At 39.4% G+C, this 19,117-nt stretch overlaps 1 protein-coding gene across 2 annotated transcripts in view; it reads left to right on the top strand.

The window, feature by feature from the left end:
• MAP3K9 (mitogen-activated protein kinase kinase kinase 9) overlaps positions 1 to 19,117 on the top strand; it is a 90,415-nt gene that overhangs the window by 26,784 nt on the left and 44,514 nt on the right. The window contains exons 4-12 of one of the 2 annotated variants that reach the window (XM_042862283.1): positions 895 to 1,043; positions 3,947 to 4,122; positions 6,093 to 6,333; positions 7,045 to 7,167; positions 7,893 to 8,046; positions 11,918 to 12,030; positions 12,672 to 13,487; positions 14,646 to 15,250; positions 15,669 to 15,780. In XM_042862283.1, coding sequence (XP_042718217.1) covers positions 895 to 1,043; positions 3,947 to 4,122; positions 6,093 to 6,333; positions 7,045 to 7,167; positions 7,893 to 8,046; positions 11,918 to 12,030; positions 12,672 to 13,487; positions 14,646 to 15,127 — 2,254 coding nt within the window. In that variant the 3' untranslated portion in view covers positions 15,128 to 15,250; positions 15,669 to 15,780. Of the gene's footprint in view, positions 1 to 894; positions 1,044 to 3,946; positions 4,123 to 6,092; positions 6,334 to 7,044; positions 7,168 to 7,892; positions 8,047 to 11,917; positions 12,031 to 12,671; positions 13,488 to 14,645; positions 15,781 to 19,117 lie in introns of both variants that reach the window. The other variant, XM_042862282.1, reaches the window with a different exon arrangement.

Raw genomic sequence — 19,117 nt, forward strand, 5'->3', positions numbered from 1 at the left:
GCAAAGTTAGAAACTGTAAAAGTATGAAGATTTTCTGTGCTGTCATTGGGTTTCAAAATGACTGATGAGGGGATCAGTATGTTAGTAATGGATTTTTCCTTTTTGACCATAGGATTCAAGAGGAAGAATCTGCTGCGTTATGTTACTTAACAGCCTCTGTCCTCTTATAATTGCTATCACCATCAAATAAGAAAAATTCCTGGCTTGATGTTACTTAATCTAATTTCTTGATATTCATATCATAAATCCAGAATTAGGAATGTAGAAGTTAGGATTGTTGGATTACTATGTGATAATTTCACTGGAGTTCTTGATGAAATGTTAGCAGTTGAGAAAAGAGAAGAGAGACTGATACACAGCTTTTTATGAACAAATACCCCTCAAGTGACCTTTATTTGCCCCTCACATTTCAGTTCTCATTCTTACTCTGATAAGAAGCTTTTTGTTTACATTCCTCTATTGCAATGTAGTCAAATATTAATTCTAAAGTTCCCACAGGTTATCTGTCTGGTTCATGTGTAACGTATATGGATGATAAAAGAACAAAAAATGGTTTTTCAAGTGAACCTGTTCAATATCCTTAAAGATTTCCCAAATTTATCAACAAAGATATTTTGCATTTTTGAATGTCAACGTAGATGTTAGCACTCTTCCAAAAATATTTTAATTTACACACTGGGGTTACTTTGTTTTCATTATATAAAAAAAAAAAAAAAAAAAAAAAAAGGTAAAACAAAGAACTTTGCCAGTTTGACAGCCACAATTAACTTATCCAGAAAATATGTAAATTCTTCGGTGTACCAGAGGCACCCTGATAGGCTTACATGCTGTCAACTTGCTTTACCAAGGATGCATTAAAATCAGGCACTTACATTCTTTTCCCTTTCCTGTTAGTTATGGCGTGCTGCTTTGGGAGCTGCTAACAGGGGAAGTGCCATTCCGAGGAATTGATGGTCTTGCAGTAGCCTACGGTGTTGCCATGAATAAACTTGCTCTTCCAATCCCTTCCACGTGTCCAGAGCCTTTTGCCAAACTAATGGAAGGTAAGCCAGCTCTAGTGTGAGTATGGTTAGAACATTGTATGCTGTTCCTAGAGTGCTGTTTAGCATTGCCTCCTGGTGTTGGTTTTGATACCTAAGAGCATAAATTACTCAGATGGATTTTTTGATGCTGCAAGTTACTGTGGGGCTTCAGTATAGCTGTTTATGTGCTGTAACAGTTATTCTGTTACAACAGTAATATATGAAATTCCCATCCATTTTTTACTATGTGGGCTATTGTTGTCATCATCTAGCTTGTTTTCTTGTAGCGAAAATGCACTGACACCAAAATTTGACATATATTGATATAGTTTAAAACCTTCAACTTGTTTTGGAGGTCGTAGCTTGAACACCTTGCTGGCCACTGTCAGGATAATTTGGAATCGTAGTGTCACAGACATCGAATGCTGAACTTAGGTTTTGTGGCCTTCAGAGGTGTTTTTAGCCCTCAGAAAGGAAGTCTTATGCAAGAAAATGTTTCTGGTGGATTTTTCTGCTCTTGGAATATTTTTTCAGTTATCTTTTCTGTAGATGACAGGCTTCAGTTAAATTAAAGTAGAAAATCTCAGGTATTGTTTTGCCAAAAAAAAAAAAAAAAAAAAGGTGGCATGCTGGACAGTAAACAGCAAGAGTTGCAGGTGTATTAAATTGGAAGAAATGTTAAACAGGAAACTGCAACTGAAACCAGTTTATGAAAGACTAGAGCACAGTGTTTTGCCATTATGGTTTGTTTTGGCGTGGCTCCCTAAAACAAGGGACCCTGAATTTCTTAAATGTAAGTGGTCTATCTGCTGATAGTGTTAAAAATAATGCCTTCTCCTGGGAAAGTTGGATAGAGGCGCGTGGCCTGTGCTTGAACCCAGGAGCACAGGGGTAAGGACCCTTGGCTCTGAAATGCTAGGCTTCTTCATGTGCAGGGAGAAGCAGAGAACAAAGGAACAGTTACTTTCTGCCCCTTCACTAGAACTGTTTTTCAGGCTATTTCCCATCTCTGTGAACTCTTGTTTCCTTAATGCTGCTTTTGCTTTTGAATTACTCCTCTGGTGGTCGTCAGTGAGAAAACAAAGCTGAACTTTACCTTTTCACAGAAAAGATTTGTATGTTTCAACTGTCCTCATTAGTGCAAATAATGGCAGATCTAGGACTGGAGGGGGAAAAAAAAAAAAGCCAGGGGCCACCTGCATAGTTATCCTGCTCATTCATTCATGCATTTGGCTGGCCACAGCATTTTGTTTTACTTTGGGTCATGTTTGCTTTGCCATGCTTAAAACCTGTGCTAGTGGGGCAGAGATTATGCCACTGTCAGTCCAGCTGTATCACCCATTGCTGCTAATTGGTCAGCAGCAGCGGGGGACCTTCAGAGCACTTTTAACATCCTTAATTCTCTGTTTTGGTAAGAGAAACAATTTGAAATCCACAAAGACAAATGTGTTCCAGCTTATGCCTCCCGGAACTTGATCAAATGCTTAAATACCATCTTGGTATCAGCAGTTTCAAAAACAAAGCTCCCAAATGCCAAATGTCAGTAACAGTAAAATCAAAGCAGAGAAAAGATCTGCAAAAAGAAGCCTCAGCAGTTGCTCAGATTTTGTGAAATTTTATTTATTTTTTAATCACAGATGCTCCTTGATGTATTTCAATCCTTAAAACAGATTAAGTGAATGCTTTTTAGGACATCACTAGAAATTTTTAAGAACAGTACTGCTCTTTTTCCCCAACAGTAAAGTCTAGGAAACTTTTGAACGTTTATATTATTCTTGCTTCTTAACGCAGCAATTTATGTCTCAAACGTAGTGACCGTTCTGAACAATGGTAGTATGAGTGTATTGAGAAAGACCCACATATTAGTGTCTTCCACTTGGACACAAAAGCTGTTGTCCATAGCTTTCAGAAATGTTAGAATGTTAAATCTCCTGTTTGGTTCTTGTCAAAGTTTGGCGTGCAGGAATCTTGCAGTACTAAAAAGAGTAAGGATACATGTTGAAGAATAACCTGTGTAAGTGCCAGTATTGGAAAATATAGAATGAGCAAAATATGTTTTCTGCAGGAGTTAAAATAATGGTGAGGTCAGAGAGGATGGAATGGGTAATAATTTCACACTCAGAAGCACTGCTAAGCCAAATTCCTTCATTTAGTAACTCTTAAAAACATGATCTTGATTTCATAGATTGTGGTGTTACTCTGGAGTGTTTTCTTTTTCCATTTGTTTTCAATGTTCAGCTTCCCTCGCTGTAAGAGGAAGAACCTTTTCATACCATCACAAATTGAATTGCCCTTTGTGGTAATAAGGGTACCTAAAATTCTGTATAGCTCTGTGATTGGTTAAGTCAGTGCATTAGACTGTTTAATGAAAAATCTTATCTGTGGTTTCTCATAAAAGCAATTGGGGGGGGGGGGGGAGCCTTATTAAACAAATTTCTCATAGTAACAAACAAAAAAAAATCCTTAAAAATAAGAAAACTCTAAATGTACTGTCTGTTTTCATAATCTACTTGAATCCTGTGTTTTCAGTCACAGTGCTCAGTATTTTACCCAAGTATGCCCAGGCTGCTTTGCAGGAGAGTTTTTCTGTTCTGTGGAAGAGATTCATAATGACTCAGCTTAGCTTTGGAAGGGGCTCTGATACATACCTTTTACAGCGACCGGTAGCTCTGCAGTGTAAATGTGTTAAAGGAATTGTGTATAGGCATCTTACTTGCATGTGCTCACAAAGTACAGATGATAGTTTAAAAATTCCACACTTGATTTATGATAACACAATAGTCAATGAAAGAGAGAAATGGGAGACAGAGTAACACAGTGTACGTGCCATTCTCAGCCACTGGGGATCAGTAAAGTACCTCTCATCATCTCAAGCCTTCTTACTAAGAGATGCTTAATAGTTGCTTGTCTTTGTCCTGTTCTAGATTGTTGGAACCCTGACCCACACTCACGACCTTCCTTTGCCAGTATCCTAGGCCATCTCACTGCTATAGAAGAGTCTGGTTTCTTTGAAATGCCCAAAGATTCCTTCCATTCCCTTCAGGAAGACTGGAAACAAGAGATCCAAGAGATGTTTGATCAGCTCAGAGCCAAAGAAAAGGTAAGTAGAGAAAAACAGTCCTTGCTTGTGTTCTTCTTGTGTTTGATAGAGTACTTCCTATTCAGGGATCATATTTTAGGGCATCTCAGAATTAATTTTGCACGTGCTTTGCTTCAGCTTTTAGTAAGTCCCTGAGTAAATGGGAGTTATGATGCGTGCTGGGGTAGATTCATAAGTAAAATAAACATCTGCGTCTTTACCTGCTGCTCTAATGTTGTAGTGAGCATAGTGTCTATTATACACTATGCTGAATTATCTTTGCTTAATACATCTGGTAACTATTTCACTGCCATTGTCATAACTGAGAAGCCCAGCAATAATTGTTAACATTAAAAATAAGAGAGAGAGCTTCAGACTATACACTTCAGCAAAAATCTCTTCTTTATTTCTGTCAGGTTTGTATCTTCAAGGTAGTGTTCAAGGCTGTGCGTGCAGTCAAAGGGGATAAAATATAATAAACACAAGTACTACCAAGAGAATAATCCAACAACTGTTTAATTAAAATTTGCCTGGTAAACAGCAGGGAATGAAGACCCTAACAGGATAAAAGGAACAATGACCATCAGTTAAGTGACAAGAATCGGAGTCTTATTCTTCAAGCATACTGCCAGAAACAAAGCAGTTTGCTACATCTGTATAAGGTCCTTACAGACATTACAGATGTTGGTATGAAGTACTGCAGTTATTCACTGAGGTGGTAGTTTTTTGAGTTGACTGCCTCTCACACAGAAGTAAATTCATAATAAATAGCCAACTTGATTTTGGCTCAGAAGTTGGGTTTAGAAGACAGAGAAAAAGAGGATATCTTGTGTACAGTGGTAAGTCCTACAATGGTTCGTAAAACATTTTCTCTGCATGTACTATAGCAGCTTTTGGAGGAAAAAAGGAAGAGCTGATGGGCATTACCCTGATGCACTGTGTGGTGTGTTGGTATAAGTTTGTTGGAATAGCTCTTGAAAACCAGAAACTTCAACAGAGAACAGTAGTTGCTAGACTGCTGTCGTGTTTTGAGCACTGTGTTCCTCCATAGCAATGAGGAAAGAGAGTTTGATATCATGGGAAAGCAAAGATTAATTTTTTTCAATATATGGATGATAAATGTTGCAAAATGAGTTCTCACGTATGTGGTAATCTCCAGTGGCTCTTGAAGATGTGCACATCAGCATTTTTTTTCTCATGACGCTGTATTTAGGATTCAGTGTCTTTTCACAGAATCATGGAGTGGTTGAAGTTGGCAGGGTTTTCAGGAGTCATTTACTCCAATCCCTGCTTGACCAGGGCCACCCAGAGCAGGTTGCCCAGGCCCATGCCCACGTGGCTTTTGAGATCTCCGAAAAAAAAGATTCTACAACTTCTCTGGACAGCCTGTGCCAGCGCTCCATCACTCACACAGTATGAAAAAGCTTCCTAATATTCAGACAGCCTTCTGTGTTTGTGCCCACTGCTTCTTGTCTTATCTCTGAACACCGCTGAGAACAATCTGGTGCTGTCATCTTTGCATCCTCCACTTAAATATTTGTATATATTGATAAGAAACACCGGAGCCTTCTCTTCTCTGGACTGAGCAGTCCCAGCTCTCTCAGCCTTTCCTCATAGGAGAGATGCCTCGGTTCTTTCACCATTTCAGTAGCCCTTTACTGGCCTTTCTCCAATATGTCTATGTCACTCTTTTATTAAGGAGACAGAAAGTACACCAGGTGTGGTCTTATGAGTGCTGATTAGAAAATTTTTCTTCACTTTTTTTTAATGTCTGTATGTTAACAGTGATTTGAAGGGCCTCGAATGGCAATCACAGAATTTCTTAAGTATTGTTTTCAGTTTATTGATGTTCAGCTGAGTCTTGAACAGTGGCATTAGCTGTGCTGTGAACAAAAGTCAGTGCTGCTGTACCTTCAGAATAGGTGTTGTTAGCCTTAACCCACAGGTCACGAGATAGCTATTCTTCTTTCTCCTTTCCGATCCCCCTACAGGAGCTTCGCACATGGGAAGAAGAGCTGACTCGTGCTGCTGTTGAACAGAAGAACCATGAGGAGTTGCTCCGAAGGCGGGAACAGGAGCTGGCAGAACGTGAGATTGACATCCTGGAAAGGGAGCTCAACATCATCATCCACCAGCTGTGTCAGGAGAAGCCTCGTGTGAAGAAACGTATGGGGAAGTTCAAGAAAAGTCGGCTCAAGTTAAAAGATGGCAATAATATCAGCCTGCCTTCAGGTTGGTGAGACAAATAAGGCAAGATGGGAGGAGTATTTGAAAACCCGTAGCTTTGGTGTCTTCTTTGTGCTCGTACTTGCACATTTTAAATTATAAAAAACATACCTTGGGCATCTAGGAACTAAACTTCATGCTTTTGTGGCTAGCATTCCTCAAAGGGAACAGGTCAAATTATAAAGCCAAGAAGTGGGATTGTAATGTTACATGTTTCTTAGTGTATACAATTGATAGTAAAAATGTTGCAATTTAATACATTAGTGCTCAAAATAATAATTTGAATAAAGGATATTGTTTTGTTTGATTGTTTTAAGCAAATGTTCCTTCTCTGGGAATATTTTACATAATACTGCAGCTGAATCTGTAAGCTATCAGATTTCTTGAGGCAAGAATCAAAAACTTATCAGAAATATTGAAGGCTTTGATACTGTGGCATTACACAACTTCACATGTTAATTCAACACACAAGTGACTTCTAATGTAACCCTTAAAATAAACCTTAAATACTGGCAGTCTGTCTGAGAAGTCACATAGTGTTTTCCTTTGTTAGCATCTCTTTGTCCTGTAGAACATTTTCTATACAGACCCTGAAAATTTCGCATATTGTAAGTTAGCATCAACAGTTATTTATTTATTTTTTTCTTGTATTAAAAAAGGATTTTAGCTGTTTTTCTGCTTCTGTATTGATTTATTTTTTTTTTCTTTTGGTAACAGATTTCCAGCATAAATTCACTGTGCAGGCTTCTCCAACAATGGATAAAAGGAAGAGCTTGATCAGTAGCTGCTCCAGCCCTCCTGCAAGTCCTACCATTATTCCCAGACTCAGGGCCATACAGTGTAAGGAGCTCAATGTAGTATTGAATTTGGGAAATGTGCAGTCTGTCAGCGTGGTAAGATGCCAAGATTCCATATCTAGGACAGGACTGTAAAAAGAAATGTTCCTAAAATGTTGGCTTTGTGCCCTTGCATGTATGAATTTAGAGAGAGAAAAGTGGTGTTTTGACAATTGGCTGGGAGGGTGGTGAGTTTGGTATTGTTTGGAGTCTGAACCTTACCTATACTCTTGAAAGGTTGCTGCTTGATTTTACAGAGAACATATTCTTTGGGTCTGTAGGCTAATGTTTAGAATGTTAGTCTGCAGAGTAGATTTGTGAAATGTTATTGAAGTAGATTAAGTTACTAATGGGGAGAAAGAGAACCGGGGTGCTTATCATTAAAATAGTGTTCCCCTAATAACCCAGAATTAGGGAGGTAAGTGTGTATTAGAAGTATGAAAGGAATGTTAATGTTTAGTGTTTGCATTGGATGTCACAATTCTTGTGTTTCTGACATCAAACTAATTCTTCTGAAGGAGAAAACAGTACTAACCTAAAGCCCATCTGTAGTCATTTTGAAGAGATCTATATGCTAGATCAATGTTGATGCATGATGAGAATTTTGGGAAGTAACTCTGAATGAACATTTTCATTCTAACATTCTTCTGGCTCGTGTTCTTTACATTGCATTGGGACCCATGTGTGTACCTTTTTTCCCATTTTCCACTCTTTTTCCTACTTATGAAGTGACTCCTGCTGAAAGCAGTAAAACATGGGGACGAAACTCAGTCCTTCCAAAGGAGGAAGGAGAGGAAGAAGAGAAGAGAGGCCAGAAGAAAAAAGGACGCACCTGGGGACCAAGCTCACTTTGTCACAAGGAGCTAGGTGCAGGAGAGGACAGGTAAGAGGAGGGAATTAGATTGATGTCCATGTTCTGAAACTGGTTGTTATGACGGTTTCCCAGGAGATTTGCCTGTCCTCTTGCAAGCACTTTTCTGCTTACATATTTGGTGTGCCAAAGGCTTTAGAAATTTTAAACAGATGAGAGAACTGTTGTGTTCATTTCCTTGCTAGGGGTCTAACCCTGACCTGATGCTTTTCCCGTCTGCCATTACCTTACTTTTATTTTGAGTGGAATTTCTCCTTAGCTGTTTCTCTGCAGCTATTCTTTTGTCTGTAGCTTTTTTTTTTTTTCAGGCTTAACTTTGTTGTTTCATATTACACCTGAGAATAGTTATTTTATAGTTCTCAGCTATGTTCTCTCAGTCTTTTATATGCTATTGTTTAAAAAGCATCGGACAGAACCAGGCAAATATCTTCTCTTCCAGCTTTTGAAAAGTACACATATACCTTGAGTGAATTTTAGCAGATTTTGAGTGATTTTTAGCACAAGTGCAAGTTGTACCTGGCCCTTTTCTATAGATTCTTGTTTTGCGACTTCATTTTTTTACTTTCACTTAAATTATAGGAATATTGTAACAGTCTAAGACTTTGAGAGGTTTGAATACCTGTTGTCTTTTAGTAGAATCTGAAGCAACTTCCACTGCTAAATTGATAGTTTGACTTCAGCTATATTTTTTATCAGGGAAAATAAGGTCAATGATTATAATTTAATATTAGGTGTTTGAGCATGGACTCCTGAAAAAGAGTTGCTTGCTAACTGTGATTGCTCTTAGTACTTGAAATGTGATAGTATTGCTGAGAGGGCAGTGTGGTTAACATTAATGAACTGTTTTTCACTGAGATCATAGAGTCACAGAAACATTTGAGTTGGAAGGGACCCTTAGAGGCCATCTAGCCCAACTCCCCCTTCAATGAACCTGAGCACCTACAGTGAGATCAGGGTACTTGGAGCTCTGTCAAGCCTGACCTTGAATGTCTCCAAGGATGGGGCATCCACCACCTCTCTGGGCAATCTGTGCCAGTGCTTCACAACCTGTATTTTAAAGAACTTCTTCCTTATATCTAATCTAAAATTCTCCTCTTTTACTTTGAAACCATTTTCCCTTGTCTTATCCCAACAGACCCTGCTAAAGAGTCTGTTGCCTTCTTTCTTACGGCCTGTTAGATACCAAAAAAGATCATGTCACACTGCAGATTATTTAAATAGAATAGGACTGCATTAAAAATTAGTGCTTCAGATGATAGAGTACTTGCTTTTTTTAGTTCTTTTTTTTTTTTAATCTATTTCTAATTTGGTAGGATAGGATATTAGATTTAAGTGAAGAGCTGGACTTAGCACAGAAAAGTCCAGTTTAAGCTTTCCCCATGACACTGTTTGGGTAGCAGCAGTGCTACTATTCCACATGCTTATGTAGCTCTTTGGCCAAGCCAACATGAATATTCATCTTTTCATCACTTTCCATATATTTTTCCTTAAGATTATTATCAGATTTTTATGCAAGAATTGCATTATAGGAGTTGCTATGAAAATCTCTAATGTGAGTAAACCTACCTGTAATTAACTTTAAGAAAAGTTAATCTTCAGGAGATGACTTGTTATTCATCCTTCTGCATTTATGTTTGAGCCTAAGAAATACATATAGCAGCAGAATTCAGCAGTTGCTATGCTGAATTACTGAGACTGGATAAAGCTTTATGCTGGAATAGCATTGTGAAAATTCAGTTGTGATCTTACAGTATCTTCTCAGGAATATCCTCTGCACAGATCTTCAGAGTCTCCTTGTAGTGTTGCTTATAATTTCGGGGAGAGGAGGAGCGAAAATATGGACTTCGTAACTTAAAAAGAAATCTAGCAAGTCACAAAATTATTCTGGTAGCCATTTGTACTTCTATTCAGGTTAAACTATGCTATGTGAGTAGAAGCAAATCTGTCTGGTTTTGCCAAGGGAAGATTTTTCTGAGAAGTCAAGAAGTTTGTGTGCCCTCCTGTATAACAAAAGGCACTTTCCAAGGCTGTATGTACTTGACTATGAAGTAAAGGCTAAACTGAAGATCACTGCTGCCTGTTACATATGACTGTTGTCATTGCTCTCTTTGCACAGAGAGGAGAGTGTTTTCACTGCCCCACTGAAGACTCTCTCAGTAGTTATCTGCCTGTGTTCTGTGTTGACACACTTTCTTAGACATGACCACGCTGCTAGTATCATTCATTCTCACTCACCAGCTTTCTCTTAATGTGTGTCTGCTTTACGATGTTTATCCTAACTGTATATGTTGTACACACAGATAATATGGATACAGTAAGCATTCTCTGCTGCATTTCATTTCACAGCTGAGTGTAGTGTGGAGGGAATAAATTGGATTTATGTTGTAAAATCATGTGGTTTCTTTCTTGACAAAGAGGATTCAGCCAGAACAGTTAAGGATGGGAGAATGATGAGCTCTGAAGATAGATGGGAGCTGTATGAGATGCTTTTAGTGTGATCTGAAACTATTCCTGAATGTTGGGAATAGAAAGAACATTTGGAAAGTCATGTCTATAGGTTGATCTTCAACCAATTGAACAAGTACTAAATCAAGCTAAGACCTTATGACTTTGCCAATAAAAATATAGCTAGTCTGGTTGAGCTAGTCAGTTAGGTTGAGAATAGAGGAAAAATACAAACCAAGGAAAAAAAAAAATCCTTACCACCTTGATATAATACGACCTTGAAATCCTGCCATGGAAGTAATCTTACAAATGCAGAGTGATTCTGGTGAAAAATGAGAATAAGGAGAGGGTCTTGATCACAATCCTTCCCTTGGAAAGAAGGGAGAATATGAGCATATGTAAGCTGTCTTCTCAAAGAACAGCACAAGTTGGTCATGTTGCTGAAAGAGGTCTCGTCTCTTCAATTCTTCCAGTAACAGACATGCTATTTTATGTCCATCTGAGATCATTCAGACAATCCATAGATGTTGTCTTCTTTCATTCAATTTTCTGAGTAAGTGCTTTTAAGCTTTTCACCAGCATTGATGGGTTTAATGTTGGAGTTTGTAGAAGGACGCCACAAAACTATCAGCTTGGAGACTACTGTTGGCTGAAAAATAAATCTACTTGGCTTGTTGAGGTGTCAAAATTGTGCAGTTTACTGTTGTTGTTTCTGATACTGTGAAAGTGGTGCAGAATACGTATAGGATGATGACAGTGAATATCTGTTAACAGGACTACTAATAAGCTTAGGGGCAAAGCAAGATGCCTTTAAACTCAGATGACTTCGATGTAGAGATTTACTTTGTTTTTTTTTGCTTGTTTTTTTTTTTTTGTATTTTTGGTCTGTAACTAAGAGAATAACATGAACTATGGTGTGTAATTACTCATTTTTCCGTAGTCTGTAGCTTATGCTTTTAACCTTTTGTACTTCAAAACAATATTTTCTCTAGAGGAATGTAATATATTCTTATGATATAGAAGCATGACTGTTGTTATGACTTCAACGAACTATATTCCCACTGAGTGATTTTTGATTTTCACTTTTCACTTGTATTTCATGTGGAAATGTTTTTAGAGCTGTTTTTCCCCTCTTCCTACTGAGCACTTTATTTTGTACTTGCCATGGCATGTTTGCCTTAGAAGAAACTCATCTAATTTCTGTCATAGTACTTAGTATTACCATGCATTCATAGCTATTGTTTATCGTCAGAGATCTTTTGACTGTTACATTGTCACAAATGAGGGAAGTGTTGTAAAATATCTTGCTAGCACAGGATTGTAAATCTGTGTAATTAAGATGGATTAATGCATACCCTAAATAGAGCGATAGAGAATATAGAAGGGAGGAATTAGTTTCTTGTCAGCACTCTACATCTTATTCTTTCTATTATTTCAGTCTGAAAGCTCTGGTAGAAGGATACAAACAGTGGTCATCCAGTGCACCAAACCTAGGGAAGATTCAGAGAACTGCACCTGCTTTTCCAGGATTCACCAGCTTAGCAGAGATGGGTAAAGTATTTACCTGGACTTGATATTCTCTTGTTTGATATTCCGCTTTGCTATTCTGCATCCATTCACATGAACTTTTGAATGTCCATTGAATGAACTTTTCCTTGTCTTCACCTTAAGCAATGTTTTCATTTTGATGGTGTCTAGTACCTTCACTTTGGATTTTAATATTTTGTTTATTCTTATAAGCTAGCAAGCTTCTCCTAATTCCCCTCTTCTTTCCATGCTTTCAACTCCTTTCAACTCCTTTCCTGTTAATATTTAGATGAGCAGTATGGTTACACCCTTACTTGCCAAGGAGAGATTCTTACCATTTTCCTACCTTTTCACTCATCACTTCCATACATACAAACTTTGGAGGTAACTGGAGCATATATCGCTTCTGGTATGCTCTTTCCTTAATGGCTCATGAAAAAATCAACGTGTCAGTAACTTCTTTGGAGTTTTTGGGTACTTGTCTCAACCTGTCTGTTTTGAGATCAGTACCTTGTGAGCATTTGGCAGTTGGTAAACAGTGCTTTTAGTGAGGATAGTTGCATCTTCTGAGAAGAAGCTTAACTCTCATGCGTATTTGTAAAACTTGGTGAAATTAGCTAAAGTCTTGCATCCATGCAAAGTACTTTTTTTCATTTGCTTTCCAGATGATGAAGACAGTGAATGTCTTAATGGGGAGGGCAAAGTGCACCCTTCACCTGGGCACAACCAGTCATACCTCTGCATCCCGTTTCAGAAGAATGATGACTGGGATGGGCCTTCTAGTGATGCCAATGATGAGTCCACTCCTGTGAACTCTGCTACAAGCACCCCACAGCTTACACCCACCAACAGCCTCAAACGTAGTGGCTCCCACCACAAACGGTGCGAGGTTGCCTTGCTTGGCTGTGGAGCGGTTCTGGCTGCTGCAGGCCTGGGGTTTGATCTGCTAGAAGCAGGGAAGTGTCAGCTGCTGATTGAAGAGGAGCCAGAGCCACCCAAGGAAGAGAAGAAGAAACGTGACAGCATTTTCCAGCGAGCTGGACGCCCACGCAGGAGCACTAGCCCTCCTTCTCGAAAAATCTTCAAGAAAGATGAGCCCATGTTGTTGCTTGGCGAGCCATCCACATCCCTCACCCTTCTTTCCCTGTCTTCCATTTCCGAATGTAATTCCACCCGATCCCTGCTGCGCTCAGACAGTGATGAGATTGTGGTATACGAAATGCCTGTCAGCCCTGTGACAGTCAAGGCTCCCTTGCCAGCCATTAATAACCCACTAGTTAATGTCCAGATTGAGAGATTCAAACAAGACCCCAACCAGTCCCTCACTCCCACACATGTGACGGTCTCTTCCCACACCCAGCAAGGCGGGCACAGGCGCACACCTTCTGATGGGGCCATCAAAGGGACTGGACTAGTTGTCAATGGGTGCCCAACCAGTGGATGCCCTTCCAGTAGCTGTTTAACTGGAGCACTGGGAGCAGGTAGGTTTTCAGCCATCTTCCTTTTCTTCTTCAGAAGAAGGGCCCAAACACTATAGATACTTGTTAGGAAGTGAGCATATTGCATATGCAGCATCTGTTGCCAGCCAACAGGCAAGGCTCGTGGATATTGTCTTTACAAAAATAATGACTGGAACAATACAGTAACAGTCTCTATTCCATCACCTGTACACCAAGGAACTCTGCATCATGTTGTGAGGCAGAGCCATGTTATTGTATCAAGGTACAAATACTGTTCATTTTTAATAGTTTTGCAGATTTCCATCTCTGTTGCCTTTATGCACTTGTTTGTTTTGCTGTTACAACTTTAAAGCAAATTATAATCTTTAAGGCAGTGAAGACTGAATCTCTAAAGCAGTGTGGGGCCTCTGCTGCTCTTGCTCTTATTCCTTCACAAGCCAGAGGGATTTTCTTGGGTAGGTAATGTTCTCATTGTTACAGTCTTTAGGAGTGGCTGTGACTAGATAACTTAATGCTTTCCCTATTTTTTTCCCCTAGCAATTCACAAGAAAAGAAAAGACTAGAATGTGAAAATTAAGTCTGATTTAGCTAGACTAAATGAAATGTGGCATTGTCTGTTGAATGGAAGTCTGCAGTAAGATGTGGGTTAATACTCATTAAAATATTCACGAAAAATTTTTTTCTATTTTAAAAACAACCAAACAAGAAAAACAGAAAGTGTCTACATTAGATTTTGTTAAATGACTCTTCTAGGGAGTTGGTCTAACTCACTGCAAACAGGTGTCGCACATCCTGCTGTGCAAGTGTCTCCCCCATCCATTCAAGCTTTTAATGGATAATGTGCCTTCCAAAGGATTTGGAGAGTTCTTACCTCTGATAGGAAGTCAAATCCATGCTGTGCAATCTGAGAATGAAGAAAACAAATCAGAGAATGAACAAAATACTCTGCCTATGCAAGGCAAGTGAATCAGGTGTTTCACAATGTGTTGAGAACGATATAGGAATAAAGAAACCAGTTATTCTCTTCAGTCTTGAAGATATGGAGATTGTAGGTTCTGAATGGAGGCTTTCTGCTTTGAAAGTGTTTTCGCAGTGTACGTACAATAGGATTTGTCGGAACCTTTTAGAAGTGACATCTAACATGTTTCCCTCTTCTTTCACATTCTCTGTTTTGGATAGGTGTATTAAAAACACCTAGTCCAAGTAGAGATCCAAATGAGGTCCCTCGCCTGCCAGATCCCAACCTTGTTTTTCCTCCAACCCCGAGACGATGGAATGCACAGCAGGACCCCACGCTGGAAAGACCCAAGACGCTGGAGTTCCTGCCTCGGCCTCGGCCCGCAGCCAGCCGGCAGCGGCTTGATCCCTGGTGGTTTGTGTCACCCAGCAATGCCAAGGGTGAATCTTCTGCCAACAGTTCAAGTACTGACACTCCAAGCAATCTGGACTCTTGTTTTGCTAGTAGCAGCAGCACTGTAGAAGAGAGACCTGGACTTCCTGCACTGCTTCCTTTCCAGGGGAGTCATCCTGTAGAGGAGCGGACACTGTTGGACATAGATGCTGAGGGACAGAGCCAAGACAGCACCATTCCGCTATGCAGAAGTGAACTTAACACACACAAAGCTACAGCATATGAACTCAAGCAAGAATTCTGGTCTTAGTATGAAATTCACTTGGGACAGTAAGCCCCTCTAAATTCAATTCTACTTTTTGCACTGAGAATGCACTTTGAAGACAGATGAGTTAGATGCTACGGAGATCGTATGGTGCTGCCTCTGCTGAAGGTGTTGTTTAACTGCCTGATTGTTGTCTGCAGTTGGGTGTAATTTGGCGACTCAGAGCTGCTGACTTTGCTGTGCTGTGGGGTTTTTCTGTAGTCTTCCCTGTCACCTTATTGCAGTTTGTATCTGCAGTAAGCTAAAATTATCATATCGAAGTCTTTGTTACTGACCTTGTAGGATTTGGCACTTGCAGTGAATATCTATCCTGGTATTCATCAGTATTTTCAAAACTCAAATGCTGTAATACAGCAGATGCCAGTATTTATTTTTCCCAAAAATTCCAGGAAAGAAACAAGTAAATATTTGGAGACTACTTTCTCTGAAATGTGTCATTAGATAGGCCTGGGAATCATGGTGCCCCCACTGAAGGAGCAGAAGTAGCAGTCTTACTCTTTCTTGCCCTCTTTTGTTCATGTCCTAGTGTAAGGTGGATTGCTGAGGAAGGCTGTGGCGTCTCTATTGGTGGAGGTTTTGGAGAAGAGACTGGATGGTTGGGAATGAGTAGGTGTAGTTGGTCCTGGCTTCAAGGCAGGGTGAGTGGACTTCAATGATCTTTTGAGGACCCTCTCATCCCTATTTTTTCATGACCCTTTGCTTTCAAAATAGTGACTGGGGGTGTTATGACTACTTACTTCAGCCTGTTATTTTGTTTCTAGCTGTGGTTCCATTAGCCTCTTTTTTTTTCCCCCTGTATCACAGACTCATAGTTGAGTTGCCTCAGCTTTGGGAGGGAAATGGACAGGAACTCTAACTTCTGCAAGCAACACGCAGCTTTAAAGAAAGTTATTCCCCTCATTGTTTTTCTTCCTGTTTCTCATGTTTTTTAGGAGTGGCCCTGTAAACCCAAGGTGGTTCCTGTGCATGCTGCTACTTGTTCAAGGCTTTTTTGAAATTGAGACTTGCGTTGTTAGTAGTTGGATTGTGCAAATAGGAATCAGAACATCTGGATTCTGTCTTCTTTAGTCACTGACTCACTGTGTGACCTTGGGCAAATAACGTAACCTCTCCGTGCCTGAATTTCCCCATCTGTAAATAACAGGGATAATACCTACCTCACAAGGGGGGTGGGACCTATGTAGTATGTACTTTGAGATCTTTGTGTGGAAGGCAGTATAGGCAAGTAAAACATTTGTTCAGATTTGTAAAAGCTCTTACCTGGTCAAGGAAGACCGGGTAAGAAGACCTCCTGCCTTGAAGGAGGAAGTCACACGACTAATGTGTGCATACACTCAGTTTTCTTCAGAGGCTGCAAGTGTGTCTGCGCTCCCAGCAAGTCTGTGTTATTGGGTTTAATGAGAGCTTCATTTGTTCCCAGTTTTAGCATTATAAATAAGGAATGTGGCCTTTTTACATGAGTGTGTTAGGGTAGTCTGCTTTATTGAGGGTACAGCTTATCTGTTAGCTCTTCCTATACAGATCTTTGCTCATTTTGCTGATCTACTTACCATTTGGGTGCAAATAACTGATTTGGCAGTGCTGCCAATGCTGCCTTCCTGTCAGGGAAGTCCAGTTCTGTTGTGAAGGCACTGTGGATGAATACTTTCTTGCAGCAGCACAGAGAACATGAGCGTTTAGATGTTTATAACCTTAATATTAAAAACCAGCATGTGTGGGGAAATATTCTCCTTAGTATTTTTTAATTCAGTTTGAGGGCTAAAAGCATCATGTTGCTGTGGGTCAAGTGTATCTTCTTAGCAAGCAAGCACAGTATGTTACCATCAAGGAAAGTCATGGACTTCTTGTTCCTCACATTCCACAAAATTTGTTTAATGTCTGAATTTCTTTTTGCTGCCTACTCCACTGAACTCTCCAGAGCTAGCCTTAATGATGCTACACTAGCTGCTAATGCTGGATAGACTGTTGACTGTGTAGACAAGGTGCTCTGGTGTGTCGCAAAGAAGAAAATTGATGTTTCTGGCCCTTTCGTTAAGTGTAAACCTTTAGGTTTTTTTTTTTTTTTTTTTTTTTTTTAATTTCTTGTGCATTCGTCCTTTTGTTTTTCATTTCTGAAACCTCAATGTGTGTGTGATCCAGGAACTTCAAAAACAAACAAACGCCAGCAAAAAGCACCTCAAGGGAAGCCTGATCAGAAGTTGTGTCAGAAGAACATAAAGCAAGGCATTAAAACTATCTAGTTTTCAGTCTCCCTTACCCTTTTTGAAAGTCTGAGACAAAACTGGATCAGCTGTTCTTTCTATGCAAAAAGCATTATTCCAAAGTGATGGGAAGAAGCATCTGCTCTGCAAAGACATGATGTAGAATTGCTCTTTTGCATAGGAAAGCTAATGAAGTGTTAGAATCCCTTCTCTCTCACTTTTAGATAACCACTTGGTGAAGGCTATGGGTAGCTAACCATAGGAGGATTTTGTGCCAAAGGGCAGCTGCCCTAACACCAAATGGACAGCAGAGGAACTGGTTGACACCGGTGACAAAGAGTCATGGATCCAGATGAGGGTTTCTGGCTTAGATGTTCTCTATTACGAAGCGGCTAGAAAGACAGGGTAGGAACAGTGTTTTCTAAATGCTCCTCAGATGCAATTATCTTAATTGAATCCAGCATGTGAGATAAAAACAAGATTGACTCTGGGCATCAACCCCTAAATAAGCTTTCCAGTTTGGAGTCCTGCGACTTACCTGAAGGTACCAAGGAAGAGGAATCTGTTGTAAAACAAAGCTGTTTACTTTAGCAGGTGGTGGGATACTTTCTGACAGGCAGAGGGCTCTCAAGGCAAAGTCATGTGTTTTACTGTACGCATCCTGAAAGCTGTTGCCACTGGTGCCTTGAGGCCCAGAGGCCATCTGAATGTTAAAGCTAGTTTGTAACCTTTTCAGTTATCCATCTATGGTGTACTGGTTTGATTACTCTCCTGTCTTATTCTATTTGTTTCCTTTTCCTTCCCGGCTCCAGGCAGTGAGGTGCCCCAAGTCCCAGAGTTCACTCTAGTCCACTATATACCACGAAAATCTGAGCCAGTCAGAAAGCTCACATACCTTTTTTTGTCTACTGGCTTTCATTTATTTGTCAGTGAGACAAAAATTTCATTATTATATTGATATATCTGCTAGTATATCAAGAACCTGGAGTTCTTGAGGAAAATGGTGAAAATCTTACTGTAAAATACCCTTAAATACGTGAATAGGTTGCACTTTCTGCTGAGAAAAAACGAACACAAGAGCACAAATTTACTGAGCAGCCTAAAACAATGATAAAAGAGAGGAGTAAAACGTATTAAAGTTTTTAGAGCTCGCAAAGAAGAAATAACCTCATTACTCTTAGTATCAATTACAAAATGTTATTGCTGTGAAATTTTTCAGATTTGGAAATACATGTTTTATTTTAAATAGTTGACTGGTAATATATATATCACTAATTTATGTAATTGACTTATTTAGAATATGTTTGCCAGCTCTTGAAAATATGCTGTCTAGCAGTCTGCCTGTTTTCCCTGTAAAATTGAGAGGAAAGCACAGACTTAACAACAGTGCAAAAAAATTACTTCAAAAAAAAAAAAAAAAAAAAAAAAAAATTTCTACTGGTTTCACAGAAATTGAATGTGGGACAGATAGAGAGAAGAAAGCTTTTGTGTCAAAGCTAAAAAATTATGGATGGTTATGGATTCTTTGTAATATTGTTGCTTCCTATGGACTGCACAGTGCTCTGTTTCACCATCAAGTAGATCTTATCTCCTTTGAGCCTTCTCTGAGGTGCAAATGTAACTTTTTATAGGTACCCTTTTTCCTTCAGATTATTGCTGCAGCAGATTCATATTCAGTGCGGGCCAGGGAACCTCAATGAAAATATTCTTTTTGTATTGGTTTTTCTTAACAGAATGAGTATTTTCAAAGTAAAATTTTCATTAGTGATGTAGA

This window comes from Lagopus leucura, unplaced genomic scaffold, assembly GCF_019238085.1.
Source record: "Lagopus leucura isolate 7727_CA_CO unplaced genomic scaffold, USGS_WTPT01 Super-Scaffold_1, whole genome shotgun sequence".
NCBI classification, from domain to species: domain Eukaryota; kingdom Metazoa; phylum Chordata; class Aves; order Galliformes; family Phasianidae; genus Lagopus; species Lagopus leucura.